The sequence below is a fragment of the Macaca fascicularis genome, chromosome X (assembly GCF_037993035.2).
Source record: "Macaca fascicularis isolate 582-1 chromosome X, T2T-MFA8v1.1".
Taxonomy (NCBI): Eukaryota; Metazoa; Chordata; class Mammalia; order Primates; family Cercopithecidae; genus Macaca; species Macaca fascicularis.
Window position 1 is genome coordinate 157,759,345 of NC_088395.1, and position 18,003 is coordinate 157,777,347.

General features: G+C 50.7%; 1 protein-coding gene across 4 annotated transcripts; it reads left to right on the forward strand.

The window, feature by feature from the left end:
• The first annotated feature begins 421 nt into the window (after positions 1 to 421).
• On the forward strand, positions 422 to 11,380 carry PRRG3 (proline rich and Gla domain 3). Of its 4 annotated transcripts, none has more exons than XM_045383193.3 (4): positions 422 to 724; positions 4,320 to 4,357; positions 5,508 to 5,692; positions 6,042 to 11,380. In XM_045383193.3, the coding sequence occupies exons 2-4, from the start codon at positions 4,351 to 4,353 to the stop codon at positions 6,567 to 6,569; spliced, it is 720 nt and encodes a 239-aa protein (XP_045239128.1). In that variant the 5' UTR covers positions 422 to 724; positions 4,320 to 4,350; the 3' UTR covers positions 6,570 to 11,380. The 4 variants fall into 4 exon arrangements, with proteins under 4 accessions (XP_045239128.1, XP_005594892.1, XP_065394674.1 ...); XM_005594835.5 differs by having other exon boundaries at positions 5,532 to 5,692; XM_065538602.2 differs by having other exon boundaries at positions 422 to 563.
• The last annotated feature ends 6,623 nt before the right edge of the window (positions 11,381 to 18,003 follow it).

Genomic DNA, 18,003 nt, shown 5'->3' on the forward strand with positions numbered 1-18,003 from the left:
GCCTGCCTTCCCAGGGGCAGGGTGGGGTTAGGTAAGTGAGGAAGCCAAGGTCACCCAGTCATTGGCGGAACGCGGCCTCGACTCGGCCCTTCTTCTGCGGGCCCTGTGGATCCCTGGCAAGGCAGGCCTAGGCTGCAGGCTAGACCCCCTCTCTTTTCGGCGGCCCCAGGAGCCGAGCGGGCCTGAATGGCAGGTGAGCCCGGAGTGGGGACAGGACGGGGGTTGGGCTGCGCAGGGACGCCTGGCGCGCGGGCCTTGAGAGCGGCCGCCCGAGCTCCCTGCTGCGCGGTATCTTCCGAGGGCCCACGCCTTGGGTCACGACTGGACCAGGGCTTTGGCCAAGGGTCCTCTGTGCGCCCCAAGCCCGCCAGTCAGGCCCCGCCCCCCGGCGGCACGGGCGGGGGCAGGGGCGGCGCCGGCTGAGTGGGGCGCGGGCGCGCTGTGCTCGGTGCGCGCCGCCGCCCCTCCGGCCCAGCTTGCCCGCCCGCTCTCCCAACCCCCTCGGCCCACTCCGTCGCCCCCACCCCTCCTTCCTCCACTCGGCCAGGAGACCCGGCGGCCCGGTGCGCAGGGCAGCGCGACGATCGCGGCCTGGCGATCGGGGCACTGCGGTCGTGGCGCGCGAGGCGCGGGGCGCGAGGCCAGCCCTGGCGCGGCGGGGTGTGGGGGGCGGGCAGCTGCGGAGCTCCCAGAGGAGAGCAGGGGCAGGCAGGGGGGTGCCGAGGTAATGGGCAGGGCCTGGGCGCCCGGCTGCGAGGGGCGGGTTTCCAGGCGCACTTCGGCCCTGGAGGGGCGGGCGACAGGGTACCTGGGGCGGTGGGAGGGCAGCAGGGAGGGAGGGAGGAGACGACTGGGCCGGACCGGGGGGCTTGGCAGACGGGGAGCAGGTGGGCGGGGACAGGGCCCCTGCTGGAAGAGGCGCAGCAGCGAGGTGGCGGGCTGCGTGCGCAAACAGGGCGGCCGCCTTCTGGGCCCGGAGAACGGTGAGGCCATTTGGGTTGGGTGTCCCAGTCCCGAGGGCACGGTTCAGTGTCCAGGGCCAACGAGCTGGGCGCAGGGCATTGTTGGAGAGGGAAGACCTAGAGGCCTGGCCGGGCCAAGGTGATGGGGGGGTCTTGAGCAGCCCCGGGAGAAGATTGTTGCTGGGTCAGGGCGCTGGTGTCCAGCGAAGGTGGGCGAGGACAGGCACTTTCAGAGCTGGTCTGAGTGGAAAGGGACAAGGGGGCCCCAGAGTTTGAGTTTGAGCATAATTTGGGAGTTGTTGTGTCACTGGGTGGGTCGATGAGTCATGCGATTTGGAGATCACGGAGCCGTTTCCTGGCGATCAGTTCTGAGGGATGGAAATAAGGTCTAGGGTATGGAGAAGTGGTCTGGAGGCCATGTCTTGGGACACCAGGTGCTCTGGTGGTCACCAGGCTTCATGTGAAGGACTTTGGGAGTTGTGTCCCAGAGGGCTGAGATTCAGAAGCTTCAGTCTGGGGTGGAGTTAAGCAAGGTCTTTGTGGTGGCCAGTTCCCTGCCTTCCTTCCTTTCCAGGCTGTCAGGATTCAGCTGTGTTCCTGTGGGGAGTGGGTTAAAAATTCCTTCCGCCTACAGTCAGCTTTACAGTATCCACCAGGGGCAGGAGGGACATATACATGTATGGCTGCAGCATCATTCTCTGTCGTGGAGCCCTCACGCTTGCTTCCTTATTGTTGCCATAGTAACTGTCTATTGATGGTGTATTTATAGGGGAAGAAGCAGGCGCTACATTTTGGGGAGGGAGGGGGAAGAGGCCTCATGGCAGGCGGCAGCAGCAGTGAAGGTGGCTACAGAATTGCTAATGGAGTGGACCATGCCGTGGGAACTGTTTTGGGGGGTTCCCGGCTCGACTGAAGCTTAAAAATGAACTGATGACTTTAGCAGATGCATCAGGATAACATGTATTTGGGTCTATGATAGGTGTGACATATAGCCATCTTTGACCAAGGCTAGGTGTGTGGGGGACAAAAGATGGATATATATAATCTATTATGTAAATTTTTCCACATTTTTTAAAAAACCACTGCAGTTTCCTTTGATAAGCAATGCAACATATTTTTCTCTCTTCCCTTATTAGTTAAGACTATATGCATTCTTTTCAAACCCAGATACAACAGCTCCATTTTTCTTCAATCAAAAAATCCTTGCCATGAGGCATACTACATCCACACCCTCACCACATAAAGCTCAGCTATCCATAATGCAAGCATAATTTTGAGATCATATTCCATCTTGGTTCTGACAAACATTGAGGGCCAACTGTCTCACAAGGCAGTCCCATCTGTTGGCAAATTCACATGTTGATAGTTTTGAATGGGATTGTTACAGGTTTCAAAAGAGAAAGCCCCTTGATGTAGCTTTTCCACAAATAGGTGTCAGATTTGCTGTTTTACCTTTAATTTTCCTTCCTTCCTTCCTTCCTTCCTTCCTTCCTTCCTTCCTTCCTTCCTTCCCTCCCTCCCTCCCATCTTTCTTTCTTTCTTTCTTTCTTTCTTTCTTTCTTTCTTTCTTTCTTTCTTTCTTTCTTTCTTTCTTTCTTTCTTTCTTTCCTTCTTTCTTTCTTCCTTTCTTCCTCTCTTCCTTTCTCCTTTCCTTTCTCCCTTCCCTTCCCTTCCCATTCCTTCCTTCCTTCCTTGCTTCCTTCCTTCCTCTCTCTTTCTTTTCTTTCTTCTTTCTTTCTTTCTTTCTTTCTTTCTTGCTTTCTTTTCTTTCTTGCCCAAATTGGAGTGCAGTGGTGCAATCTCGGCTTACTGCAATCTCCGCCTCCCTGGTTCCAGTGATTCTCCTGTCTCAGCCTCCTGAGTAGCTGGGACTACAGGCGTGCACGGCACCGTGCCCAATTAATTTTTGTATTTTTAGTAGAGATGGGGTTTCACCATTTTCTGGTCAGGCTGGTCTCAAACTCCTGACCTCAGGTGATCTGCCCACCTCAGCCTCCCAAAGTGTTGGGATTACAGGCATGAGCCACTGCGATAGCCTAAATTATTGATTTATATCCCAACTGTTTGCCAAAAGGATTAGGTGACATATTATACATGCACAATAAGACACTGAAAACATAAATAGAAAGCTGTATACCACATCACAGGAGAGAAGCATATGTGCTTAACAACTGGGCTTCCAGTGTGCCTATACTTGACTGGCAATAGTGATGCTGTACTTCCTGGCAGCCTAGGCAAAAAGGAGGGCTCAATGGATTCCGCAGTTCACGTGTCTTGCAACCAGTTAGTCATAAAACCAGAGCTTCTGCTTGGGGAGGGGAGCAGTGGGGTGATTGCTCCCAGATGTGGACAGCTCAGCAAGGGCTCCAGAATGTGTGTATGAGTGGGCGTGTGTGTTGTGGGGAGGGACAGAGGGAGCAGTGTGCTGTGACCACGGTTTAAGTACTGGCTGGATAGCTCCTTAGCAGGAGAAAGGCTTTCGGACAATAGCTCACATTAGGGGCAACTCTTCTAGTTGGCATCTCAGTGTTGGTCATCTAAATTCATGTCTTGATACTCTACTGCTATAGGATTTAATGCAAAGAGAGAAGAGAGGCCTGGTTCCAGAACATTCCAGGTATCTTGCCTCTTTGTCTGGTGAAGATGAACACAGTGGGTCACCTGGGCTTGGGTCTTCTGGATATGCCTGGGAATATGAAGAATGCAGCATTGCTGTGCATGGAGGATGAGACCCTGTAGAAGATGTGTCAATTGAAGATTGCTGTAGGCTAGTCCCAGCAGGGCAGTGACTTTTGAGATGGTTGATGATGTGTTAAGCTTTGTTTTCAGGGAACGTGCTTGTCATTGGAGGTATCTGTGACTCACCATTGTGATCAAAATTAGTTGTGAATTCTGGTCCTGCCACTGTCACTGTTGATTTGCTTAACCTTGTCTGAGCACGTCTCTCTGGGCTTTATTTCCTCATCTATCTCTGAGGTCCTTTCCAACTGGAAGTTGCAAAGATTCATTGAGGGGAGCAAGGAAGGAGGAGCCTCAGTCTGTAGGAGCTTTCCTTTCTTAAAGAAAAAGGTCAACCCCTAGTTCTTATGGATGCTCAGAACATGTTCTTGGGGGAAAACGCTTAAAGGTTTGCTTTGGGCCCTGCTGGGCCTGGGGAGGTCTCTGGAGAAGAGCTTGGGGCAGAATCAGAAGCAGCAGAAGCTATGGGTGGCTGCATGGAGGATGATGCGCCCCACAAGGTGCTGCTTCAACCTTTTGACCAGGCCAGTGGGAAGGGGGCACATCCTAGAACCAAGAGGGTTCCCTGTAAATTTCTAGATGTGGTTTCACTGCAACTTTGCTTTTCTCTTACTCCAGAGAAGTGAGACCCTGGAGCTGAGGGAGCATCATGGCAGGTGAGTTTTTCCAGACCCGGGCAGAGCTGTGGAGGGTCATGCTTAGGGGTTCATGAGTCAGGTTTCAAGTCCTTCCCAGCTTCCCTGCCTCCCACCCCCCAAGTGGCCCTGTAGCCATTTTCCAAATAGCTGAGTAGCAGTTTTGCCCTCTCAACACTTTGGCTCCCTTCTGGAGCATATGTTACTTGTAGATGTGTACCTACCCAGACTTGCCTGAGTGACACTAACGTGACAGGCCATAGGACCTGGGGAAGGGTGCTTGCCCACTGGCAAAGACATGCCAGCTTGGGCATCCAGGGGGAGTTGCTTTACATGGGAACCAGGAAGTCCCACCTCTAGGTGAACAACAGGAGCAAACGTCACCTCTTCTTTCATCCTTCACAGTCTCAACTTAGGCTTATGTGGGTGCAGAGCTCAAGCTATTCTGGTCAGCCTGGTTGTAGCTGGGTCTCTCTCTCTGGAATAAGTAGATATGTGCACCATCCAAAGACAGTATTGTAGGGGGAGTCTGTGCCCTGTCTGTAAAGGCTTAGACTCTCCATCTGAGCCCTGCTACTTCCCATCCCCAGAGGTGCTCTTAGGCTCATGTATGCCCACTTGTCTGATCTAGCCCAGGCTGGCTTTGCATTAGGCTTTCTTGAACAAGACTATTGATGCCAGACAACCTGGTGGCACAGGTGGATGTTCAGGTGGAGGAATGCCACCCTGGTAGAGTCTTCTAGGATTATCTGGTATTAGTTCTACCAGTATCAGCCTTAAAGAGGAATACATTCTCATTGCAAGGGCTCCAACTTTCACTTTTCAAGGTGATGCAAAAGATACTGGAGATTTAGTCACTGAAGATTGCCTACTCACAGTTCTTATTCTTTATTGTTCCTGTGCAACGTGCACTTTCCTTGCAGTTGGCTCCCATTTTCTTCCATGTAACCAGGGGCCTGAGCCTTGTTGGGGCCATGGTATTCTAGACAGGTGTATCATGGCACCATAGAATGTCAGCCTTTCCATCCCTTTTACAAAGGGCTGGCCATGTCCTTTGATCAGAAGCCTAGTGTCTTGCCTGCTCACTCGGCCTTGTTTCCCTGCGTAATTATGCTTCAGTTGCTGGGCTGGGCCTGGTTTGAAGGAGCCCCTGGGCATCTCCCCATTCCAGGCCTCAGTAGGGCTCTCTCTTCAGTTTTTCTGGAGGCCAAGGATGCCCATTCGGTCCTGAAACGATTCCCTCGTGCCAATGAGTTCCTGGAGGAGCTGCGCCAGGGCACCATCGAGCGAGAGTGCATGGAGGAGATCTGCAGCTACGAGGAGGTCAAGGAAGTGTTTGAGAACAAAGAGAAAACGGCATGTACCACCCTGGGGCTGGTTCTGGGAGTAGAAGTAGCCTCAGGAATAACAAGAACAGGCCCTGGTAATGCAGATGAGTCAGAAGCAAGGAAAGCCACCCAGCGTAAGGCATAGCCACTAGGGCCATCAAGGAGCAGATAAAGTCCGTACAGTCCCATTGTCTGACTCTTTTGGGGTCCTCCTCACTTGGGAGCATTGTCCTTTGCCCTTGGTACATTCTGCTGCCTCTCTAGTAACTCTCTGAGACAAGTCAGATGGGGAAGGGTAGGAAGCAGCAGACTTACTGAAGGTCTCTGAGCCCACCTGGAGCTTGAGCTTCTCGTAAGTACCCCTTTTTCTTTTGCAGATGGAGTTCTGGAAGGGATACCCAAATGCAGTATACTCAGTCCGAGACCCCTCACAGAGCTCAGATGCCATGTACGTGGTGGTACCCCTTCTGGGGGTGGCATTGCTGATTGTCATCGCCTTGTTCATCATCTGGAGGTGCCAGCTGCAGAAAGCGACCCGTCACCACCCCTCCTATGCTCAGAACCGGTACCTAGCCAGTCGCGCCGGGCACACCCTCCCCCGGGTCATGGTGTACCGGGGTACCATGCATAGTCAAGGGGAGCCTTCTGGGCACCGAGAGGCAGTGAGCAGCCCCCAGGTGGTGGTGGGGCCCAGTCAGGGGGGCAGGACCACAGTCCGACTCGAGAGCACTCTCTACCTCCCTGAGCTCTCTCTCTCCAGACTGTCCAGCACCACCCCTCCCCCCTCCTACGAGGAGGTGACTGCGCCCCAAGAGAGCAGCAGTGAGGAGGCCAGTATGTCTTACAGCGACCCACCCCCAAAGTACGAGGAGATAGTGGCCGCCAACCCTGGCGCTGACAAATAGTGGGACGTTTATGCCCTGTCCCGGATGAACGCCTCTTTCTGAGGTCTCATATTTTCTTTTGAACTTTTTAAAGACTGTGCCACCACAAAACAGCCTTAGCCTCCTTGTTGCCAAATAATTCCCTAACTGCGGAGTTTTAGGAAGTCAGCTGTCACAGACAAGTGGGGAGGGTGGGGGTAGGGACCACGCATGAGTCAAAGCTCCCGGAAGAGCCAAAGGCCAAAGTGCCCAACTCTTTCGGATGACCCCCAAGCCTCCAACATCCTGTCTTTCCATCAGGAACTGGCTTCTCTTATGCCAAAGGAATCACCCCATTGAGTTGATTGTAACCAGAATGTCCAAAGGCCCGGCCCAGGGGCTGTGGGGCTGGCTGGAGGCCTGTCTGTGTCTGGAGCCCTGGACCACAGGGGTAAGGGAGGGAAGCCAGCCTTTCAGCACCCCTTTTCCTCCACAGTTCTGTGCTTTCTGTCCTTGCTTATATTTGGAGGACAGGGACAAGGATTGAGCAAAAACAAAGTGAAAAAAATCATGACAAATAAATAATGAATACAATAGAACAAAACTCTAGCACCTGGGCCGTTCATAGGAGGCCAAGGGAAATTGATCACATGGATCTGTGATGCCCACCTGCCCCAAAACCTGTCCCCACATTCCTGGAAGGAGGACAGGGTGTGTGAAGCATGAGGGCCAGAGGGCTGGGTGGCAGAGTTTCCTCATCCACATTGACCAAGGGGCCCACGTGGACTCTGCCATTCAGTTTCTAGTGTGCTTGTCTCTCCAGACATGTGGACCAGCTGTGTTCAAACCACTACCCACTGGCATGAGCCTACTTTTTGTGAATGGTGCATTGAAATTGAACTTCAGATTGAGAATTTCTCCTTAATGATGGTGCCCATCTCGGGAGAAGATCCTAAAGTGTCCCTTTTAAAATACTTGTGGAGAAGCCCGTGGCCTGGAGTCGAAGGCCCATTTGGGGTTTGCTCTGCTGTTGCCAGGTGCCAGTCTGTTTTCAGTGAGGCTTTGGACAGCAGTAGGGCAGAAGGCACCTGCCCTTTAACTGTCAGTGACCATGCTAGACACTGTTGATACCGCCTCCCCCTACTTCCGTCTCCATCCTCTTGACGTCGACACCAAACCATTTCTCCTCTGTGGTGCTTTAAAAACTGTAGCAAATTTTTGTATGGTGCAAGAATGCATGGCCTGGGTCTATTGGCAACCACAGCAGTTTAAAACTCACTCAGTTGACAAGCTTCTTTCTATCAAAATATCTCTCTAAGGCAGACATTGGGACTCATTCCTTGAATGCAGCCCTGCCTTCAGGCCACAGAGGACTTCTGGAGGCTGCTATAGCCCTGAGGACTTGCCCTGGGACGTGCTTCCAGTGAGAAGGCTTGTGTCTCTATCCCAGTGAGGCCACCAGCTTGGACCACTCGACCCTGTGGCTGGGGTTTTCCATCCTTCCCCCTACCTCATAGGCCTGTTGGAGGCTGACTGAGCAAATGCCTGTGAAGTGCTTGAAGTGCCAGGAAGCCAGTGAGGTTTGCCTTAGGAAGAGTCTTCTAGAAAGGTGCAGGTTGTAAGGAAGCAGTCTTAGCTGAGGCCCTCATATGCCTCTGATGTTGAGTCTCCACTTGGGGAGTCAATCTCCCGTCAGTTGACCCTTTCCATCCTCTCGTCCTCCCCAGAGCTCCCTGATGCCAGAGATGCTAAGCAGGTGACATTCTACCTTTCATTCCTTTGTCTTTCCTTCCCCTGGGCCTTCAACATTGCACTCTTGCCCTTCGTCACAAAGGGGTTTTTGGCTTAGAAGGCCCCTGCTTTTTCCATGTTGGGGGACCTGGGGAAACCTGAAGCTCGGGGCTAGCCCTGGCTCTCCCAATATTTCTTCAAGTAGGTGCCAGAGTGTGACCTGGGAGCAGGTGAGAAGAAACTTATCCTAAGTCTACTCAGCACAGAGCCGGGCATGAGCTCCGCTGATCAGAGCCAAAGGGAGCTTGCCAAGAAATGCCCGCTGCCTTTGGCATCTGAGTTGCAGCTGGGTGGTAATGGGAGAGAGCAGGAAGAAGCCCAAGGCCTGGCCCATGGAGAGCAGCATGTGTCCTTCAGGGACTGAGGACAGGCCATGGGAAGAGTCACAGGTGGTTGCTTAAGGCCTGTGGTGTTCGGTTCAGATGCTTCATGATGTTCTGCCAGGTGGGGTTGCACCATGGTCTCTGGGATGGTTTTTGCAACACATTGTAGAAAAAAGACTGTACAGCACACAGCGGCATCACTCCTTGCGGTGCACACTTGGCTTTTACGAATGCCCTGTACATATCTTTTCAAACTCTGTCTTTGTATGGAGGTGGATTTGATACAATGCTAACTCTTTTGTGGCTACATTTTTGTTGTTTTTGGACTTCTATGCTTCTATGCGTGTGTGTGTGTGTGTCTGTGTGTGTGTGTGTGTGTGTGTGTGTGTATCTAAGTGTGCACGTTGCCTTTTCTCATTGTTTATCTGAAACAATAGCCGGTGTGCAGCTATATTTGTACCAGGAGGGATCCGGTCTGAAAAGAGGAATGTCACCCCCCCTCCCAGGGCTGAGTAGCCTGATGACAGGACCCTGAGCAAGGAAAAGTGACATTAACTATTGGACGCCCAACCCCCAAAGTTGTCATCCTTTGCCTCCTTGAAAAAGGCTTTGGAAGAAGACAAAGCAGCTCCATTCCGCAGGCCTCCACCCTGTGCAACCCCCGCTCACACGCCCTTTTGGCATGATGCCCCTGGCCCAGGCTCCTGTTCTGTGGGCGTCAGCAGCTGAAAGAAATCTGAGCACTCCTGGGCATGTTTTTTTTTTTTTTTTTCTTTTTGTGGAAAGATGTGTGACTATTGACTTTGGGTATGGCGGGGCTAGTTACTTAGATGTTTTTCATTTTTCAAAAAGAAGTCTTTAAAAATTTCTTGAAATGTGACTGTCACTTGTTTTCAACCAAAAACTTTTTAAGATTTTTTAAAAGAAAAATCGAGATCCTGTCCCTCCCCCCACTCCCCATTGCCTCTGGTTTTCAAAATGAAAGCACAAGTGCAAGAGTGGGGTGCACAGGTGCCTGGCGTGTAAACACCACCCGCACAGCTGCGTTGAGCGCTGGCTGAGGGAGACGCAGTGCTGAGCAGTCAGCCCCGGGAGGTCTCTCTTTCAACTTCCAATCCCACTGCCATGAATGTGAATTCCTTAGGGTGCTTCCAGAAACAGGAGTCTGCCTGATCTGTCGGACATCGCCTTTTTGGTAGCCCAAATATGAGGAATTCAGGACAGGAAAGTGTCTTTTTGTCAAGTAGTCAGAGCCAAATGGTTCCCCTCTTCCGGTGGGTGGAGCATCACAACCCCCAGCCGGAGCTGATCTTTTGACAACCAAATGACATCCCATGAGAAGGAAGAAAAAAAAAGTTAAACACTGCCTCTAGATTGTTATTTTGTCCGAGAGAGAGAGAGATCATGGAGAGAGTCTCACTCACGGAGGCTCTGTCTTTCTAGGAGTATGCATGTGTGCTGTCTCATGTGTGGACACTCACAGTTGAGGCTGAGATGGATGTCTTGGCAGTACAGCTGCTGGTCTAGGTGGCTTTTCAGCTTGACAAGTAATGAAGCTCCATTTCAGGACTTCACCAATTCAGAAACAAGCACAGCCCCCCACCCCCCTGCCATGGAACTCTACTGATACTAATCACTACAATTAGCTAATTTAAAAGTACAGTAATCAGACTGCTTGCAACTATAGTAAAAGTCCATTAATTTGAAGCCCACTACTTCAGAACTTCGAGAAAATCACAACTCAAGACAATTCACAGTAGCTGTGATTCTGGCTACATAAAAATATTTGAAATATTCTTCCCTTTAGCCAATGTTCAGGGTCTTTTGTGTAAGAGAAATCCAGTTTAAAATGAGTACCCTTTTCAAAGAAAAGGCTCAAGATATTAAGGATCCCTTCACCGTGCCTTCAGCTTTGCGGTTCACCACTTCTTGTATGTACAGGGTGATCTCTTGTTCTCTCTCCATCGCAAGGATGTTGGATATTGCAGCCTTTCACTCTACTCCTTTATTTATCCTGTGAATAACATAGTTTGTGAACTGGACTGCAATTTAAACTAATACACGTGATGTATCTTTCTAAATATTCTGTAAAGCAGATGCTTCACTGTCAGACTGGCCGCTCCATCATTCGCCTCCAAATATTCAAACGTGGGAGCTTTTCCTTTCAGACTGTGGGCAGCGAGTCTCTCTCTAGCAAGAATTTCTCTGACAAACATACCCAAATAGCACACCCTCTCAAGCTCAATGCCTCAACAGTTGTTTCACTGTACTGACATCTGACTGCTGAACAGTGCCTGCCCTTTACCCACCCCCAGCCTTCAGATCTTCAGGATTGGGACAAATCCCCCAGCTGCTTTTGCCTCTCAATCCATCTCCCCTCACAGATGCCACTTTCCCAGGCCTGAACACATCTGCTATTTCATTCTGACATTGTGAATTTGTGACAGTGGAAACCCTGATATGTGCAACTGAGCTTATAGAAATAATTACTGTGAAATTGATTAATTTTGGTACCACTTTAAACTGTGCTTGTATTCATGTGTTAACCCTTGTCAGCTGGGAAATCTGTGCATTCGGTAATATGTCAGCATTTCACTGGAGCCTGGGAACAACAGACAAACTTGCTTCTGATTTCTCTCTCTCTCTTTCTTTTCATAATTGTTGAGTTTGGCTGTTACATTTTGTCTTCTTCTTTACAAGAAAACAATAATAATAAAGAGCAAATGGCATCCACTTGAATCCTGTCCTCATCCATCTTGGATCCCTACTGACTCCCAAACTTCCAAGGGGTATGGGTGGTTGTGGGTCAGGCTGTAGGTAAGGAAGTAGCCCAAACCAGTCCAGGAGCAGGAAGCAGATATGTCCTGGGTCCTAAAGTTTGTCCCCAGTGTGTAAAATGATCTCCTGACCTGTCTTTCTGGGATGAGGTTAGTAAGATCTGTCACAAATCGCAGCTAGAAACTTCCTAGTCAGATTATCCCTGCTTACTAACAGAGCTGTCCCTTGCTGGAAGGATGCCCTGCTTGGTTTCAAAGCTGGGAGAGGAGTAGAAGGTGTACAGTACTCAGGTTTTGCCCTGGCTGGGCTTCCTGAGTTCTAAGGATGGCAAGGGTCAGGGATTGTTCAGAGGGCAATAATGCCCAGCTTCTGCACAGAGGAAACATGGTCTTAGCCCTCAGAGATTCCCAGCTGTGGGTATGCAGAGAGATATAGCCACAGGAAGTCGCAAGTGCTAGTTGTGCCAACTCCAAGTAATGAAAGTAATCTGTCCTTTAATCGGGAAGACCCTAGAAGTGATGGGACAATGGCAGTGAAACTTGGGACCTCCTTAGAAGACCGAATATGGAGCCCAAATGCCATGAATGGCAGCCAGAGGCCTTGGGGAGATGGGGCTTGAGTGATGCTTACCTTCTGGGGATGTTGGAAAGTCAAAGGAAGGCCCTTCAGGCACACAGATGGGGTCATATTCTGAACGTGGGTTTTGAACTTTAGGCTCTTTTGCCAGAGACAAATGTTCTAGGCAGTGACTTAGGGTCCCACTTTGCGCATGCAAGGAAGTTAATACATGAAGGATGCCCTGGGCTTCCAAAGTCCCCCTTATGCACCATCCAGTGGACTGGGCCTCCCTTGCTAATCTAGCCACAGGTTCTGGGGCCAAGGCACTTGCTTATAGACGATGAGGGCAAGTCAGGGGCAGGGACTTAATGGGGTGATGGTGGAGGGAGACGGTTCTACTCCCAGAGACAGGGGATCAGGTGAAAAGCAGACCCTGTGCCTCAAGGGTGTGGCTTGGGAAGGTGGGGTCCCTCTCCTTGCCCTCTCCCCAGCCTCCCATCCTGCACCAGTGCCACTCCCTCATAGTAGCTGGCCTGAGGCTACAAGGAGTGACAGGATGGAAGGGCAGTGGGGAAGACGCCTGAATTGTGATTATAAATGATCATAGCCAGCATTTATTGAGCACTTAGTATATGCCAAGCCTTGTACATGCACTGACTGACACAATCCTCTCTAGAAACTTGTGATATGGGGTTTATAACTAACCCTAGTTTACAGCAGAGGGAAGCAAAGCCAGCAAAGGCATGCCATTTGACGAAGATCTCATAGAAAGGAAGTCCTGGCTCCATCATGTGAATCCAGGTCTGTCCTGATGTCCCCACCCCAGGCCATGCACCTAGCACTGCTGGTCCCTTTTGGGGAAGGGTGACTTTGCGTTGGTTTTGTGTTGACTATAGATCCCTCCAAAATGCTCCTTTCCTTTCCCTGCCCTATTGGTAACCCCATTTGGGCAGGGACCATGTATAACTTTTCTCACCACTTCTGCCCTAGACCACAGCACAGTGCCTGGATCACAGTAAGTGTTCAATTTTTAAAAACGTATTGACTGATTGTGTTCTAGAATTGGAGCCCAAGCTCCATGCATTAGTTTGCTTGGGCTGCCAAAACAAAATATTACAGGCTGGGGAGCTTAAACCACAGAATTTCTCAAGGTTCTAGAGGCTGGAAGTCTGAGATCAAGGTGCTGGCAGGGTTGATTTCTTTTGAGACTTGTTTACTTGGCTTGCCGATGGCCATCTTTTCCCTGTGGCTTCACAGTATCTTCCCTCTGTTCTTTTCAGTGCTCCCAATCTCCTCTTCCTTATAAGGATGCCAGTCAGATTGGATTAGGTCCTACCCCATTGACCTCATTTCCACTTAATTAGTCCTTAATTACTCCTACAGTCACATGTTGAGGTCCTGGGGGCTTACAACTTCAACATATGAATTTTAGGGGGACAAATTTTGGCTCATAATGCTCCACTCATGGCAGGAAGACTCTTTGTTGCTCCTTCCTCCAACCTAAGCACATCATGCACATTCTGGAAAATCTTTAAGGGTGAACATCACAGCTTCTCTGAGATGCTGGCAAATACAGAGGGGCACCTTGTCAGTCTCCAACCAGGCCCCAAAGCAGTTTCTTTCCTGCCACGCTGGACAGACTTGGGACAGCTGCCAAAAGTCTCCACAGGGCAGGTGAGTTGGGAAAGGAGAAGTGGGCTTCAGAATGCTTCTTCCAGGGTTCGTCTGTGGGAAGTGATGTGACAACCCAAAGCCTGAAGAAGAGACAAAACGTTTGTGCCCCACAGGTTGTTTTTATAGACAAAATATATTGTTTTGGGGAAATCACAAGACCGCCAGATCCAATGACATTAACTTTCAGCATTTTCTCTGAAGAGCTCAAACTGCTTGATGGGTTCAGTTTCACTAGGATTTCTGAGCTATAAAAATAGAGACTGGGTAACATTTCATATCAGGCTGATTGCATGGGATTACAGGAGCCCAGAGGGTGGGCCAATTGGTGGTGGCACTGCTGGGTCCTTGGGCTGATAGGACATATAGGGGTGGGTGCTGGCAGAGCATGATGCTCCACAAGCTGGGGCATGCAGGCCCTGGCTGCCTGGAGCTCTGGGCATAGCTGCAGGTTGGGGAAACATCAGAACAGCTGTAGCAATGGTGCATGATGAACTTTATGCTAGGGGAAGTCCAGAGGGCTGAGGCTGGGGGCCTCCAGAGAAAGTCTTCCTGAGGAAGCCATGGCCAACCAAAGTGAAGGATGGGTAAGAATCAGCCAAGCAAAGACCATGCAAGACAATTCAGACAGGCAGAGGGGCAGCACGTGAAGAGGCCTGGAGTTTAGCAAGTCCATCGTGGTTTTAAGGAAACAGAAGACAGGGTAGCATGAGGATAAAGACCTGTGCAAGATGAGATTTGCAAGATACATGGAGGTGAGCCCATGTTAGGCCCTTTAGGCAGCATTCAGAGCTGTAGTCTTTACCCTAGTGATAAGGGGAGGCCACCAAGGGGTGTCTTAAGGAGCAAGAGGGCATGGCCAGGCATGCTTTGCCAACCATGTGGAAAACAGGCTGCGGGAGCTGAAGAATAAGAGAAGTCAGGGAGGTCAGGTTATTGCCATCGCCCAGGCAAGAGACAGCAATAGGATGGATGAGGCTGATGACAGAAGAGACAGAGAGAAATAGACTGTTGAGAAGGTTTTTACTCAAACTTTGATAGGCACAAGACCATCTGATTGTTTAGAATGCAGATCTCCAGATCCCACCCTCAGAGTCTGATACCTTGAGTCCAGGGTTGGGCCAGGCATGTGCATTGTGGCCAGATCACTCAGTTGATTCTTCTGCAGGGGATCTTTGCATCACATTGGAAGAAACACTGAATTCTCTATTCAGGAGGTAGAACCATGCATGGTGACTGATTGCATTGGGAAGGGGTAGCAAGTAATCCCAGATGACTCTCAGGTTTAGGGGCTCAGATAGTAGAGTAGATGGTAGGGCCATTCCCTGGGAAGGGTCACAGTTGAGGAGGAGAAGGTTTAGGGGAGCAAAAGACTACAGGTTTGAGTTGACGTGTTGCATATGTGGTGTATAGTGCATTTGAGTGTAGTTGAGGAGGGAGGCCTAGGCTGCAGCAGAAGAGATCAGAATTGCTTGAGGTCTCAGAAAGACAACAAGTGGTCTTGAGTGGGGACCCAATGGCCCAGAAGGGAGGCCAGACAGGTGGGAGGAAAAGCACTGGAGTATGGAGCCCTGAAAACCAAAGGACTAGAGTGTTTCTAGAAGGAGACAGTAGACAATGATGTGAAATGCTTTCAAGAAGCCAAGAAAGATGACAGCCAAAGTGAATTCATTGTATGGAGCCATCAGGGGGTCATTGGTGACCTTGGCAAGGGGTGGTTTCAGTTCCATAGTGACTGAAGAAGCCAGACTAGAATGAGCAGTGGGATGCCTGGGAGGCAACAAGTGGAGACAGTGCATATGATGAAGGCAACATTTTCCAGGAGTTGAGAGTTTAATGGCATAAGACAAGATGCTAAGGGGGGATCGTTTTGTTTTCTAACATTCAGGTCATTCCAATCCAACCACTATTTAGTAATCTTCCAATATGCTGGGCAGCATGCTAAGTGCTGAGGGGCCAGCAAACAAAGCAGACAAGGTCTCTGTTGATCTCTGTCTTCTAAGAGTGAAGGGCAGGTCAGAGTAGAATAGGGGGCTAGAGATGTTTTCTGAAATTCTCTGGAGCCACCTTCTCCTTGGGACTTCCTCTTGGTTTGCGAGGACCCTGGAGTGTTAATGTGATGACCTTGGTTTATCACTGAATCAGTGAATTGGGTCATATCTCAGCCCTCTCTTCCCACCACTGTCCAGCTTTTCCATCTGTAAAATGGGGGCATAGTGGGAATAGTGTCCACTTCATAGATGGGAACATCTGTCATTAGCTTCCTGTCTGAAAAAAAAAAAAAACCCATGCAGCTTCTCAGGGCTGTGCTTCCCACCTTGGGCCTTCTTTTCTCCTCTCCAACATCTTTCTCCAGCTTGGAGGGGCAGCTGCTCATTGTGTTTTGAGCAGGTCATTGTCTGAGGTTTTGTACCACATTTTCTACTTCTTTCTTTGGCCTCTGATTCTCCTGATTTTTACATACACATCACAATTCAGCCATTGAGCACAGAAACAATTAAAAGCAGATGCATTTTGATCTGAGGAGTCACCACACAGCTGAGGCCAAGGATTTTGTGAGGTCACCTTGCTTAACCCCCCTTCCTGAGGATCAGGAAAGAGACTCTTTCCCACCAGCTCCAAGGGATCTCTGGACACAAGAGCAAAGTGCCCTAGCCTCTCAGCTGGGGGGCAGGGTGACACTGGGCCACAGTGTGACAGATAGGCAGGAAACAAACTCCTCTGTGTCTCTGAAACTTCTGCAGCTTTTGGGGGCAGGATTTCTTGGGCCAGTGAAGAGAAAAGGAAAAGGCGGAAGAAGGAGCAGGCAGTGACAGCAGCTGGCTGCGCTAGGAGGCGCATTTCCCCCATTTCTGGGTGCTGTTCTTTGTCGCATGCAGGGTGGTCCCGAGTTGTTTCTAGGGCAGTCAACCAACAACAATTACCCTGAGCTCTTTGCAGCTCCACCTGAGCTGCTGAGGGAGCCTCCCCTTCTCGGGGGGAATCTTGAGGTGCTGTTCTGAAGGGACTCAGGGCACAGCAGGATGGTCTCCGGACCCTTAAGCCTGGAGGACTGGGCTGTTTGGGAACCACTTAGCATCTCAGCAACTGCAGTCCTACCTGTTGGTTTGAAAGCCAAGACTGACTCTATGTCTGCGTCTTTAACTTCCTTCTGCTGAAGCGGCTCCTCCTCCACCCCCGAGACTGTACCAGAGTTTCCACCCATGTAGGGAAGACGTTTCTACTGATCTGAGCCCACTTGGGAGGTAGCGAGCTGCCCCAGGAGGTGTGCAGTCAGAGGCTGCAGAGGCTGGGGACATTGCTTGGGACAGATCTCCCTTGGGCCCCTCCTTCTTAGGTTTGCCAAGCTCTAGTGAGCACCCACCACACTCCCAGACAGGCAGAGTGCAGCAGGGTTAAGGGCATGGCCACCACATAAACAGCTGCCTGCTATTGTCCCCACAGACAGATGGACTTCCTTCCTATCCATTTGATTCTCTGTTCACTAGAGCATGAACTTTGTGAGGACAGGGACCTCATCTCCATCCCCAGTGTCTAGCACACAGTCAATCTTGATTCAAGACAGAAAGCTGGAAATCAACGTGGCCCTGTCCCCATGGAAGTGGGTCCTAAGGGCTGCCCTAAGTGGCCCTGATACTTTTAATTTCCCTCTCTCTGCTCACAAGGTGGCCTTCCTTCCCTGGGCCAGCTATGGTCCCTGCAGTTTGACCCTGTGTCCTTCTGTCTGTCATCCCTGCCTCTTTAAGGAGAGGCGGGAGAGATGCAAGACTCTGCTAGTCCCCTTTCCCCTTCCTCTCTGGTGTAGGGAGGGCTTTGGGGCTCCAGGGATGACCTCAGTACCAGCTGCTTCCAGGAGCAGGAAGGAGAATTGTTTATGGGTCCATAAGGTTCATTAACAAGCCAAGAGGAAGCTCTCAGCTGCCTGGAAGATCCAGGTGCACTCATTTGCTTGGGTGTGGGGCTGTAGCTGCCTGAGACTGGGCTCTGAGCAGGACTGGGAGATAGGAAGTCATCACACCCAATGGCTTTTTTTACTTTCCTTCAAGACATTTGGCTTGAATGACCTCTTCCATAAAGCCCCAATATAAGAAAGTGGTAAGAGCTGAGCTGCTCTAGATGAAGAACAGCTAGAGTTTGCCTTGAAGCCCAGGCAGCCCCCACAAATCTCCCTAAAATTTCCATGTGAAGATGGGAAACTGAGGATCCAAGCAGGTGAAGCAACTTGCCTAAGATATCCCAGTGGCAGGACTCTGAGTCACTCACAGATATGCTGACTTTGGGCTGGGTTCCTGACATCTCCTGCTGCAGCTTGCAAGGGAGGTGGGAACATGGGGCAGACAGAGCTGCGACCCTGA